Below are 14,593 nucleotides of genomic sequence, written 5' to 3'. Positions count from 1 at the left end.
TGAAGTCAGGGATGGTGATTCCCCCAGAAGATCTTTTGTTGTGGAGAATAGTTCTTGCTATCCTGGGTTTTTTGTTATTCCAGATGAATTTGAGAATTGCTCTTTCTAGATCTATGAAGAATTGATTTGGGATTTTGATGCTAGTTGTTGTTTTAATAGAACTTTGTTGGTGGGAAAATGTTAAGTGGCCACTGTAGATCCTGGTACCATTTGCAATATAACCAGCAAGGGATCACTGTTCACACTTTTTCAGAGACGTGTTGACAGGTGGATGGAGTGTCTCAGAGGCTCAGAATAGAGGTCCCTACACCTCTGACATGAATTTTACAGGGCTTTCTGCTCTGTCTTAGTTACAGTTGCTATTGCTATGATGAAACACTAGGACCCAAAGCAAGCTGGGGAGGAAAGTACACATCATAGTCCATCACTGGAGGAACTCAGGGCAAGAACTCAAACAGGGCTGGAACTAATGCACAGGTCATGGAGGAGTGCTGCTTACTGGCTTGCTTCCCATAGCTTGCTCAGCCTGCTTTCTTATAGAACCCAGGACCTCCAGCCCAAGGATGGCACCACCCACAATGGGCTGGACCTTCCTGTAACATTCACTAACTAAGAAAATGTACTACAGGCTTGCCTGCAGCCAAATCTTTGGAGGCATTTTCTCAACTGAGGCTTTCTCCTCTCCAAAGACTTTAGCTTGTGTCAAGTGACCATAAAACTAGCCAATGCAAGTTCCATCCCCGGCATGTATATTAGGTGTTTTCTGGAAGAGTAGCTCCAGTCTTCCATGTCTGAATCATTTCTCCTTCAGGCATCCTTCTTCTTTCTTTTTTCTGTCTAAGGTTTAGAGGAGCTTAGGTCAAAAGGAGCATGAACTAGATGTAAGAAGGAGGGGAGGATGTGTCCTACTGCAATGCACTTAAAAAGAGATGGAGTGAATGTCTAAAGCCTCTGCCTGCTTCCTCCCAGCGTCTCACTCTGTGCTATTATCTTTGCAAAGCCTGGTCCAATAGGCAGCCTTTTAGTCTTTGTCTCTTAGGGTACAGCTTGAAGGGCATTTGTGTATACCCTTTCTCATAGCCACATGAGTGTGTGTGTGTGTGTGTGTGTGTGTGTGTGTAAAGAGGGAAGAAAATTTAAGCAAAAAAGTAAAAGAAGTATAACCAGGATGAAGTGTACTTTGGATCATAGATTTTTATTACAGCCAGCCTGTGTCAGGCAGGAGTCATTAATCCTTGTATGGTGTTGAATAGTAAATCTGCAGTGCCATGTCTCCACCACAGGTAGACTTTGGTCTGTAGAACAGATTCTTCACTCTGCTGATGGGTCTGCAGTGATTAGCAGTCATTGTGCTGATGAGAAACCCCTGAAAAAAACAGGGCTTATTTTGATGTGATGTCCAAGCTGTGTCAACCTATGCTCTCTTGAGTGTTCCCCTGACAAGGTGTTTGCTCTTCTTGTCTTGTTCTTGCTGAAGGCGTGGAACATATCTTCTTCAAAGTCGAGATCCTGTCCAATGAGGATCGAGAATGGCATGAATCTTTTTCTCTAGTCCTTGGCCCAGATGATCCAGTGGAAGCAGTGCTTGGGGACGTGACGACTGCTACGGTGACAATTCTAGATCAAGAAGCAGCAGGGAGTCTCATACTGCCAGCACCACCCATTGTGAGTTGCTTGATCCAAAGGATGGCTGGTGCTGTGTCTCAGCAGCCAGTAGACAACAATTGGAGAAAAGATGGATCCCAATGTGCCACTTCTTGGTACCTCTTGGCACTCAGCCAAGGGCATCTCCTCCCACTTTCTCCTAGAGAGGACACTGGGCCATGTGTGGAGCCATTTCTCCTTGGCACTTTTCTCACACAGGGTCCTGTGACCATCTAGTGGGTAGGATCCACAGATTCTGTGAACCCCACTTCAGGGCACAGCATGGCCCCCAACAACAAAAAGCAGTTATTAGGTACAAATGCTAATATTGCTAAAGATAGAGGAACACATTCCTGGTGCAAGACCAAGCTATTTCCACAGTGATCTGACAATGAAAGTGCAGTTCAATTGATCTATATATTGCGTGGGTGGGAAGAGCAAGAAAGCAATGCTACTACATATCTATTATCCTGCATATTTACCACACATAGGATTTACATGCAAAGATGTGGATTATGTTTATCATTTCGGGAGACACAGAATGGATGAAATGACCTTACCATTAAGAAGAAAATGCCCAAAGGTCATTTCATCTGCAGATACTGAATCTATGACTCAACTAATCAGCACTACACTCCTAACCTCTCTTTAACTAGTCTCTTTTAGAGGAGATGACTATTTCAAACTTTATCTCTTACTTGATTATGGAACAAATGTACCACCTTTTTATTTTTTCCTATTTTGGGCAAGTGTGCCTCTATGCACCATTAACAATTTAATGCACCTCTAAATTAGCAGCCGCCATTAGTAACAGAATTCAGATTTCAATGTGTAAAGGAAAATAGAGTCTGTTTTCACATAAGAGATAAGACTCTGGTTTCAGAATGCAGTCAGTTGGATAATAAGATTCTGACAGGATCTCCTCTACTCATGCTGTCTTCATCTCTGCCTGGCAAGGAACTGCACAGTTTCCTGTTGTGGGTTACAGAACCTGGACAAAGAGGCTGTGAGGGTCTTGGGGAAGGGTATGGTAGGTCCCAATGTTCGTGTTCCTCAGCCCAGCCTGAAGCCTTGCTGCTTTTTCCTAGGTAGTCACTCTTGCTGACTATGACCACATGGAAGAGCTGGCCAAGGAAGGAATCAAGAAAGCCCCATCCCCAGGCTACCCGCTGGTCTGTGTCACGCCCTGTGACCCGCGCTACCCCAGGTATGCTGTCATGAAGGAGCGATGCAGCGAGGCCGGTATCAACCAAACATCTGTGCAGTTCAGCTGGGAAGTAGCTGCGCCCACCGATGGCAATGGGGCTCGGTCTCCCTTCGAGACCATCACTGATAACACGCCATTCACCAGCGTCAACCACAAGGTGAGTGAGTCTGGCCGAGCCCCTCAGGCGGAAAAGAGCTGGCCTTGTTCTGGTCTCTCAAATTCCGTGAGGTCCGTAAATAGCATTTGGAATAAAAAAATAATAATAATTGGTTAGGAGTAATAATAGATATTAGGAAAATTAACATAGTATAGTAGGAAGGAACTAAGCAGTTGTCTATTGGCATCTTTACAATTCTGAGTCTGACTACATTTCAGCCACTTATTATAGAGGAGCTCTTTGACCTCTCTCAGGCACTTGATTCGTAAAATAACATGTCTCCCATTCAGTCACTTGACAGGATCACTGACAACTGTGGTTTATAGACGCTTAAGCAAGTCTAGGATTCCAGGCAGGTAGCATTGAGTGATTCCTTTATGTATTTCTTTAACCATTCAGTAAGTATTTGGGAATGAACTTCTTGAGGACATGGACTCAGGTTTCTGCCACAGTCACAAATTTTCAAATAACCAGCAGATGAATGGCACACGATAGGGAGTGAATTTTAAACAGAGAGATAGACCACTTACCGTGTGGTCTGTGATTTACAAAACTGTTTGGGAAGACATGAAAAGGAGTTCCTGGGGCTGTTGGGTTTTTTTTTCCCAAAGAGCAGGTCCACAGCCCCACCTTCTACCCAGCAGAGAGCTGTGACCACTGATGTTTATCCAAACTTGGGAGAAGTGCACCTTGGCAGATATCCTCACACACCAATAAAGAGGGCGTTTTTCTGAAAAGGACATCAAGGCAGTCGATGCTCAGGCTCAACACAGACTCTAGCTGTCTAGCACACTTTCTCAACTGGTTTCGGCTTTCCAAGACTACTTCCAGACTATATTCTTTGATGCGTCAAATAGAACAGGGTCACTTGTCACCATTGTCTTTGATACGACTTGCTCACAAAGGCTGGGAAATCCATTCTTTTGCAGTGCAGTACAAGTTTAAATGGCCTTCTGTATCATTCAAAACGTAAGAGCTTGAGAGATGCTTATTAGATTAAGCTCTTACTGCACACACATGAGAGCCTGAGTTCAAATTCCAACACACATAAAACTGAGCACTGTGGTACCTCATTTCGGTGGTCTTGTGGTAAGGCGGGTGGAAACCAGAGAATCCTTGGAATCTTGCAATCCTGGAACATGCAGGGCGGTGGCAAACAAGAGAGACCCTACCTTAAAGGAAGTGGAAGACAAGAACCTAGAACCCAAGATGTCAGTACATAAGCAGAAGTGCGTGTGCACATGCGCACGCGTACACACACATACATGCACACACATACACACACATACACACACACACACATACAAAGAGAGAGAGAGAGAAGGAGATAGAAAGACAGCCAGACATAAAACCCTTTAAAGTAGACTTAACGGTTTATTATATTGTAAGTATATAATTCCATTTCAACAGAACCTTATATTTGAGCCAAACACACACACACACACACACACACACACACACATACACACACACCCGTACTAAATTTATAGCACTGTGACTCTAACTTGTCCTGTGATGGACTGGTGACTAACACTCTTTCCCCTAGTTTCCTTTGCTTTATGTTCATTTCTTCAATTATTTATTTAGTACCATCATGTTTATGCATTTTTTGTAACATGCCTAACATCCTTCCTAGACTAAGTCCATTTATAAATAAATAAAGAGGTGGCAGCTAATTAAAAAAAGTTTAATGTGGAAATCTTCTTTAATTTTTAATGGGCTTCAATGAAAATTGTTTCCATGGGAGGAATTTCTACATTTATGTGATCGCTTTGTGGGAGGCCTAAGGTGCACAGAACTACTAATTAATTTTCCTGACCTGTCGTAGTCATGGACACACACAGCACCTGACACGTCCAGGTGACAGGGACCGACATTGCCTCTCAGCTGCCCCTGTTCCTCTTGCTCCTGCACATCTGCAAATGCAAAGAGATCCAGAGACAGCCTTTCAAAGGCCACAGGGTGTCAGAGGCCAGGGTCTCTGCCTCAAGCTTGTGTTGCATGCAGACCTCTGCAAGGTTGTGGGGAACGGTGGCAATCTCTCTCCTTGTTACTCAGAAAGGGGCTCACTGCCTGATGCAAAAACCAGGATGCCCTCAGCAGATTCCTACAAAAAAAAAAAATGAAACTTTATTGGGCATCTAACTGACAAAGATCAAGAACTAACCCCTCCAGTCAGCCTCCCTGATCAGCCAGTAGTGGGAGGACATCTGCGAGCAGGAAGAAGAAAAGCTGCTAACGTTGGGGGTGACGAGAGGGGAACATGTGTTTCTTTGGGAGGCAAGCAGCAGTCTGCACAGGAGAGTTTTGAGGTTGGGACATCACTGACCGTACATCTTGGCCTCTTCTTACCCTCTTGAAAGGCTGATTCCAAACCAGAAGAGGCATTAGGGAAAGGAATGGAGGCTTTTTCCTGAAGACAAGGAGATGTCTCATGTATCTTACTAAGCCTTAACTCCATTGCAGCCTGTTTTCTGCAACAGAGGCTTGGTTGAAGCCAATGAGTCTTGCTGGAAGATGTGAGAAACAGTTATGTCAACTTTATGCTTAAGGCTAAAGAGAGCAATAGATACAGTTACTGTAGACTGTCTTTGGGCACTGACTTCATCTTTACTTGCACATTTTCTATCTTATTCCTTCAGACTTCATGTATTTACTGCTCTGACCCTAGTGCCTGGTTCATGGTGTATATCATTGACTACATGATAAATGAACAGATGGATAGATAGATGGATGGATGGATGGATGGATGAACAGACAGATGGACAGACAGAACAGAACAGATGGATGGATGGATGGATGGATGGATGGATGGATGGATGGGTGGATGGATGGACAGACAGACAGATGAAACAGAACAGAACAGATAGATAGCCTCCATAGCTACCTATGTAACAGAGCTTGCTGAATCCTACCCATCAGATATAAAGATGTACTTGTGCATTGTGATACTTTCCTTTCCTACAGGTCCTAGACAGCATTTACTTCAGCCGCAGGTTCCATGTGCGCTGTGTGGCCAAGGCTGTGGACAAGGTGGGCCACGTGGGGACCCCATTGAGGAGCAATGTTGTTACCATCGGGACGGACAGTGCTATCTGCCACACCCCAGTAGTGGCTGGGACAGCTCGAGGTTTCCAGGCACAGTCCTTCATTGCAACCTTGAAGTACCTGGACGTCAAACACAAAGAACATCCAAACAGGTCAGGCAGCGACTTCCTACGGGAATAGATGTCAACTGTCCGTATGTGTTTCCCAGCTGGTGCAGAGCAGAGAAAGATGCTTCTGCAAAAACTGTTTAGTGGTAATTAAAGCTTCAGAAGAAAAGCTTTCTTTGGGGGGTGGGGGGCCTGGAGGTCTGGCCCTCTCCTCCTAGGCTTATTTATCTTGCCTTCGTTTCACCTGCCCCAACACCTGCAGAGAATCACGTTCCTCTACAAGAACTCCAAACTATTCGGGGTTATGTGCTTGAGAGCTCCAACTCCAGTTGTGATACTTAAATCCTTTTGTTCAATAATGTGACGCCCATGGCCTCTCTTCTAGCAGCACGTTGGACATAGCCTCCAACTTGACTTAGAGGTTCCTCTGATGCCCATCTATGCCTCCTTCAGCGAGTTATCATTCTTGGTAACCGTGTGGTGTGGTGGATGGTAAAAGCCTTGAGGGAAGGGATCAGGACTATTGATTTTGTATCTCCTCCATCTACTTCAGGGCTTCTAGTCCTTGTGACACACTTGCTGAACTAATGAGTAATAACAGTCATAACTACAAGTCACTGGACTTATTTTTTCCTCTGCCACCATGATTTTAATTTTCTTCTTCTTTTTTTTCTTTTTTTTTTTTTTTTTTTTGCATAGCAGAAGAGATTTCCCCCATGTCATACATATTCATTAAGCTTCATAGAATTTAAGCATTTACCTTTTTGAACATCTGAGCTGGTCCAAGGATATGCAAATCTCTCTTCTTTACAAAAGAATACAGGTTATTTTTGTTAAGCAGCAGAAACAGAAGAAAGGGGGCAGCACTGACCTTTCCTGGGTAAAGAGCCCTGCTCTTTACACCCCAAGTTTCCCCTGAAAAAAAAATTGAGCTTGCAGACAAGCCTTAGGAACCCAAAGCCCATTCTCAGTAAGCTTTGTGAAAATTTAAACGTGTGCAATGAAAACAAACGCAGCCCATGAGTACAGCTCTGCTTGCGTCCCAGACTTGAGCCGATATTTATTAAGTTCATATTTTATTTTGAGTTGCATTCTACTGCAGGGACAAAAGCATTGAAGGAAATGGTCCTTGTCCTCAGAGTGGGGTGGAGAGAAACAGGCTGTAAACATGCAAGAAAGAGCAACCAGTATAAATAAGTTACAGACAGCCTGGGACAAAGGCTGCCCAGGGCTGAGGAACAGAGACCTAGGGATAGATTGTTGCAGAATGAGGATGGTCAAAACAGAATGCAAGGTGTTGGGGGAACTGGAGAGGAGAGATGGCAGGAGTTGGCTGTTTTTCAATGGAGAGAGACACAGTGGTTAGTAGGCTCTGCTGGCTGGCTGAAGAAACTGACCTGAAATTTTAAGAATTCAGCCATTTTTTTTCACCATTTCATTATTAGAATAAATGCTTAAAAGCATATAAACAGGCTGGGGAGGTGGCTCAGTGGCTAAAGCACCCAGCACACAAGTTTGAGGACTCCAGATCCTCAGAATCCATGTTGAAACTGAGCAGGTGTTGAAGCCACTTGTAATCCCAGTGCTCAGACAAAGCCTGGCTCAGCAGGGCAACCTGGCTAGCCAAGACTGCTAGAACCAGTGAGCTTCCAAGCTCAGCTAGAGACCCTGCCTTAAGTGAGCTCCAGGATGACCCCTGACGTCATCTTCCAGCTTCCTCAAGGGCACATGAAGGCACATGTGCATGTGTACACCCACACACATGCAAACATGCGTACACACCTCATATATCACACATACACACAAAGAGGCATATAACCATGTCAGCCCTCAGCATGCATGGAGACAGAGTGGGCACAGCCAATGCACCAGTCACTAAGCCTTAGCTCCTAAAGAGACAAGGCTGCCACTCAGAGCACTGGACACTTTAATTTGCGAGTGTGATGTTACTATTTCCTGTATAGGGAGAAAAACCCTATACTTCTTGATTCCCATGAGCGTGAGGATCCATTAGGAATGAAAGCAACCCTCCATTTGGGTCTACCCCGTCATGTTCAGATATAAATCCTGCGTGGAAAACCTCAAGGGAGGAAAAGGATTTCTGAAATTCATCCTCAAAGACAAAGGAGTGTGCTCAGATGGTGACTCCTGCCCATCCCACGGGGCTGAACCTTTGTCTGTCCTCTCCCCTAGAATCCACATCTCCGTGCAGATCCCTCACCAGGATGGAATGCTGCCCCTGATCTCTACCATGCCCCTGCACAACCTGCACTTCCTGTTGTCGGAGTCCATCTACAGACACCAGCATGTCTGCTCCAACCTAGTCACTGCCCAGGACCTGCGAGGCCTCTCAGGTGAGTCTGCCTCTGTGTAACCACTTTGGAGGTGGGGTTTGGTGGGGAGGAGTAGACTTTTCATGGTTTCTAGTCCTCAGCTCCATATTAATTTTTCCTTCTTCGCGGAGAATAGCCACACACAGAGAGCATAATTGAAGTCAACAGGAAAATGAGGGACTTTCCAATACAATGAACTTAGACTCAGAGTCTGTTTGTGCCATTAGCTGTAGACCAGTTGTGCTCAACTCTCCTAGTGCTGCAGCCCTTTAATACAACTCCTCATGTTGTGGTGACTGCCCCCCCATCATAGAATTACTTCATTGCTACTTCATAACTGTGATTTTTGCTACTGTTGTGAATCATAATGTAAATATCTGATATTTCTGATGGTCTTAGGTGGCTCCCTATGAAAGGGTCATTTGACCCCCAGGATGAGAACCATTGTTATAGTCCTTAACAAAAATAGCTTGGCCTCTCTCAGTTACTGTGCTCTCATCTGGGGTGAGAACAACTGTTTCTTCCAGTCATATTGGGAGTGTTCAACATGATGTTACATCTAAAATGCCTCCACAGCAAATATTAGCTACTCCCCCACCTATGGAGACCATTCTTAGTTTTGTGATTGTTCCCATGATAGCAACATCCTTTGAAAGAGAAAGCGCAGATCTTAGAGGCTGAAGGATGGATGCTCTAGAATCGGGAACTGAGATAAAGTTTAGAGCATATAGTTTTCTTTAGAGATCAACACATTCTTAAAGGTAAGGGGGGAAAGGAGAGCAGGACTGGGCAGAGTGAAATGCCCAAGAGCACTGCCGCCTAGTGAGGAGAGATGCTGAAGAGAAATCCCCTCCCCCTCCCTGCCCCTCCCCTCCTCTTCCCCTCTGTCTCCCTCTGTCCCTGGATGGGCCTGTCTCAGCAAGAGCTTGACCTCAGCTGGGCATCAGCTGTGCATCTCTGTTCGCCACTGCAGACATTTCACTCCACAAAAATTCCTGTCCAGTTCCATTTACCTTGGCAAGTGCGAGTGAAATGCCTATCATCCCCCGGCCCCTCCCTCACCACTGTTCGGCTGATGAATCATTCAACAGTGGTTTTGAAGACAGAAATGCATTTGTCTGCTCTTTCATATTCATTAAGTATCATTTTGGTAGTGGTGGTCCTTGTACGGTAGAATTAGTCAAGTGCAAATTATTCTTAAACCATTAAACTACACATGAAAGTTTAATTGGCACACATACGTAGGCAATAAAAGAAACGGTATGATTAAAAACTGAAAATCTCTATCTCTCCCTGCTTAAAAAAATGTTTAAATTCATCACAGGTCAATTGAGGTCCCAGTCTTGGTGGGGCTAAGGGCAGTTGCTGGTGATAGATAATCTAAGATGTTCTTAAAGGGGCAGCGCACCATTTAACCCCAGGCAACATCTCAGCCTTGTCTCTCCCTGCCTCTCTGTCTCTTTTAAACATGATGGCTACTTGTAGGACTATAAAAATTATACTCAGGAACCAGCAAGATGATCAGAGAGTTTAGGCGCTTGACTCAAAGCATGATGTCCTGAGTTTGGCCTCCAGGACCAACATGGTGGACAGAGAGAACTGACTCCCACGAGTTGCCCTCTGGCTTCCATGCCATGGTCTTACACACACACACACACACACACACACACACACACACACTAAAAATGCAAACAATTTTATTATATCTCAAATGTCCTAAAACTGTACCACCATTCTGCTGTTGTAATTTAGGACAGGTCACAGTATTAGAATTGGTAATTTTGACCCGTGGCAGATAAAGTTTAGTCAGACATCATTAGCAAGCCATCTACTAATTAAGATGGTTTCCCCTACCTCAAAAGTTCAGAAGCATTGGAGGGAGGAAGAACAGGAAGTTGGATGTTGGGTTGATGGCTTTCCATAAACCTGTGTTTCAAATTGGCCTTAAAAATAGTTTTTCATACATGAGTGATCTATATAGCACAGCAATTTCATCAAGACCAGTGGTGAGCCACAGGATGCTAAGAAACACTTGGAAAAGCGATATTCATCATGATGTGCTGTGTTGTGTGTTGACCCTTTCTCCTGAGTCCCTGGGTTTCTTAAAGGGGCCGTGCCCCACTTAACCCCAAGCAACAGACAGCTCAGCATTGTTGTACCCCCCGGCCTCCCTCTCTCTTTCTCTCTTCTCTTTCTCTCTTGCTATGTCACTCTCTCTCCCTTTTCTTCTCTCTGGGTATGTGTGTGTGGGGTTATCTTGTTCACATGTTCATCTGCATATGCGTGTTTGGACATATGTGTAGGCCAAAGATCAATTGAAGATGTCTTCCTCAGTGATTCTCCCCTTCACTTTTTGAGACAGAATCTGCTCACTAAGCCTGGAGCTTTCTGGCTGGCCAGTGAGTTTCAAGGATTCAGTGTCTCTATGCTTCAGCACGGGGGCCATACACACATGCTTCCATACCTAGATTTTCCCCCTGGGTGCTGGGGATCCCCAGACAGGCTTTTTCAGTAGCTGATTAATCTGCTCTAATTGGCACTCACTATCTTTTTCTTCACTATCTGCCCCAGTTGTTTGAGTCCTTGAATGAAAGACATACATACATACATACATACATAAGTACATACATACATACATACACACACACACACACACACACACACAGCCTTCCATTTTAATATACCTTAAACAGTTCAGTGACTGGGCCACTCCCAACCTTCCATGTTGCTAACACCTTCCCTCCGATACTCCTGAGCTATTACTTACTAAAATCTATATTTCCATCCTCGCTGCCCTAGACCCAGTTGGGGTGTGGCTCTTACGTGATTGGTGTGCTCTCTGTTCTGCAGCTCTCAAGCCTGGATTTTATTCCTTTCCTAGCGTGGTGATTCTCCTTCCTCCCTCAGTCCCCTGGCCTGCGAATCCTAAAGTCCTGCCTCTGTCTCCCTGCCCAACCATTAGGGGCCAGCATTTATTTACCAATCATAACCAGTCAGGGGCAGGGCTCCTCAGCCTCTTACGTATTCTCTCCTGCAATTTTGGGTACCCAAATAACCTAATGCAAGCATTAGAGCAAATCCACAATAGACCTTCATGCATATTCTGTGAGGAACATTTTCCCTGCTGAGCCATGATCTCAGCTCCCAACTGTCTGCTCAGCTCTTTACAAGCTCTCCTCTTGACCTTGCTGTACACTGGGAGTCTAGATCCCGCCAAGGTCTCAGTTGGACAGCCCAGTGACCCCCCTCTCCCCAGCTCCTGGCATGCTCAGACCAAGTCACTGCTCCTTGTTTCCTCCCTCCCCTGCAGAGGCAGGGTTTCTGGATGACGCAGCTTTCCACAGTACTGCCCTGGGCCCTGGCTATGACCGCCCCTTCCAGTTTGACCCAAGTGTACGGGAGCCCAAAACCATCCAGCTATACAGACACCTGAACCTGAAGAGCTGCGTGTGGACCTTCGACGCATACTATGACATGACGGAGCTCATCGACGTTTGTGGGGGCTCCGTGACGGCCGACTTCCAGGTGGGTTCTCTGGGATGGTGTGCTTGGGGGCCATGCCAACTTGAAGCGCCTCGGTCAGCAAAGTACCCGATTGTTGTATTTAGCCAGGTAAGGGAATATTCTTTTTAAGTTCTTTATCAAGGGTCTTGGCTGTATTGTGGTTTAAAGATCCCTGAGGTCTTCTAAATCAAGTTAATGTGTTAAAAAGCGAGTCATCTGTACAAAAAAATAGTATCTGCTTCTTTAGAGGAGGAATGAAACAGAATAGCGGGTGGTACATCCCTCAGAAGACAACGCTGGATTCCAAAACATCATAACCCCTGAGAAAACAGATCTGTGGCTAGGCACGCATGTGTGTGTGCTTACACATTAAACATTCCTGATGACAGAAGTGTGTCCAGGAAGACTCAAAAGGCTCAGAAGAGGAGTTCTGTAAGAGCACCAGAGACTAGACTGTCTCATGGGAAAATTCACTCTCAAGCTCCATTATATTTTTGAGCCCGTATCTCAGCGAGAGCCAACACTTGTTAGCTGTTTGGTTTTCATTTCAAAACAAGTTTAGCCTCACTAAAAGAGAGAATCTGTAGAGGGATTTTAATCAATTTAGGAATCTCTTTAATTCAAACCTAGTTCCTCTGGTTTTTGTGTGCAGCACTGCCCCCTGCTGGCGAAAGCTTCAAGTCAGCCGGTGCTTTCTATTTTCTGCAGATGCCTGGCCTACAGTAGTCAACGGATGCCACAAACCTGATTGCTCCTTCCCTTGAAAAATGAATGTTCTCTGTGATTTTTCTTCCATTACAGATCTGGATATTTCTGTTCATAATAGTCATTAAAAAGTACCACAGTCAAAGATTACTTCTGTCCACTTTTTAAATTTAAGGCAGGAAATATAGATACCCGAAGTATTTCAGTATTGCCTGTTTCTTTAAAAAGAATTGAAATTGCTGATATGTAGTTGAAAAAAACAGAGAAACAAGAAGTAAGCTCTCATTCAGCATTTCTCAAGCAGTACCAGTGGGCAGTAATGAGGCAATCTCCCTGGATTCTTATTAAACTGTGACTCATGCTCTCAGCATAACGCACAGCAAGAATGCATGAGATGTTTGTCAGAAAATGTTCTTAAAGACTAGCAAATAACATCATCTGGGACAAAGAGATATAATTAGAAGCCAAGAAGAGGAAGAACACATCCTTCAATATCCCATAATAGTTGCCCAATAACAAAATAAAATTTCTCTAAACTTACTAATTTAGCTTTTCATTAGAAAAAAGAAATATGTGTACAGACAAAAATATGAATTTTTAATTAATAATTTCTCCCATCTGCACATGAACACAGGTCACTGTGAAGGCAGCTGCCAGCACACTATTATTTCTCTATCCAGTTTTTGGTTTGTGGCTTAATGAAATCTATTTCAGTGCACCAAATTAACCACTGTAAGAGGAACCTCCTTAGAAAATAGTATTCTCCTAGATGTGTGATATGTTCTCTTTTCAAACATCTCTCCAATGTACTGTCTTTGCAAATAAACCACTGTATCACCTACAGCCCCGTGCTGTTGGTAAACTTCCTAGATGTGATGTCCAAGCCCCTGGTCTTTGTTCCTGGAACATGAATGTGGTGCTCACTAAGACATCCCAAGTCAAGCATGTGTCCATTTCAGAGGACTAGTGCTTTTCCAGTCACCATTGATCAACGTTTCCTATAGGTCTCCGGTCTCTGGTGAACCCTCAGCAAAGCGAGGATGTGCTGACAGATTCCAAGCCAGCAAGCCAATCCCTCAGACAGTGAGACTTTACATTTCCAGGGAATGTCTCTAGAAGCTGAAGATTGGAAACAAAGATAATCCTTACTCTTTTAGGTCACCTCCTCAGAAAAGCCTTTGAAGGTCGCCTCTTGTGAAGAGGTGTCCTTATATTTCAAAGACCAGCTGCAGGTATAGATTAGGAATTAAATATATGATCCAGTGACCAAAGGAGTGGATAAACACTGAACCAAGAGGTGATGGCTTCCTGCCCCATCCTCCCAGGAAAAGAGTAAGCCTGCTTCTTGCACACTGTTTTGTTGTCAGGTGAGAGATTCTGCTCAGTCGTTCCTGACGGTACATGTGCCTCTCTACGTGTCCTACATCTATGTGACAGCCCCCAGGGGCTGGGCCTCCTTAGAGCACCACACTGAGATGGAATTCTCTTTCTTCTATGACACGGTCCTCTGGAGAACAGGTATGCCCGGGGATGTCTTAACTGTTCTGTCTCACATTTGATCGTGATAAGCAGTGAACTCTAACAGCAACTACATTCCTGTGGTCTTTCAGGAAAAGGGGGAGGGGGGCAGTTAACTGAGATCCAGAAAGTATCCCAATCTGTTGTTCTTTTGTTTGTTTTTCCCCATCTCCAATGTCCTGTACCCCAACACGACCCCAAGCCCACTTCCTGTTAATTCCACACCTCTGCTCAACCCTCTTTTTCCTGGAGTGATACCCTTCATCTGAGAGAGTGATACCAAAGAGCTACGTGAACAGTCTTTAGACAGGCTGCATCTCTAGTAATTGGAAATTACATCCTTTCTTCTCTTAAATGGCTCGAGCCCAGA

General features: G+C 44.7%; 1 protein-coding gene across 1 annotated transcript in view; it reads left to right on the top strand.

Moving 5' to 3' along the window:
- Fras1 (Fraser extracellular matrix complex subunit 1) overlaps nt 1–14,593 on the top strand; it is a 402,136-nt gene that overhangs the window by 372,986 nt on the left and 14,557 nt on the right. The window contains exons 62-67 of the mRNA XM_052198714.1: nt 1,478–1,665; nt 2,733–3,008; nt 5,976–6,208; nt 8,357–8,517; nt 11,807–12,021; nt 14,073–14,223. Of these exons, the coding sequence (XP_052054674.1) occupies nt 1,478–1,665; nt 2,733–3,008; nt 5,976–6,208; nt 8,357–8,517; nt 11,807–12,021; nt 14,073–14,223 (1,224 nt within the window). The remainder of the gene's footprint in view (nt 1–1,477; nt 1,666–2,732; nt 3,009–5,975; nt 6,209–8,356; nt 8,518–11,806; nt 12,022–14,072; nt 14,224–14,593) is intronic.

The sequence above is a fragment of the Apodemus sylvaticus genome, chromosome 11 (assembly GCF_947179515.1).
Source record: "Apodemus sylvaticus chromosome 11, mApoSyl1.1, whole genome shotgun sequence".
Lineage (NCBI taxonomy): Eukaryota > Metazoa > Chordata > Mammalia > Rodentia > Muridae > Apodemus > Apodemus sylvaticus.
This window is presented reverse-complemented; position numbering and strand designations above follow the sequence as displayed.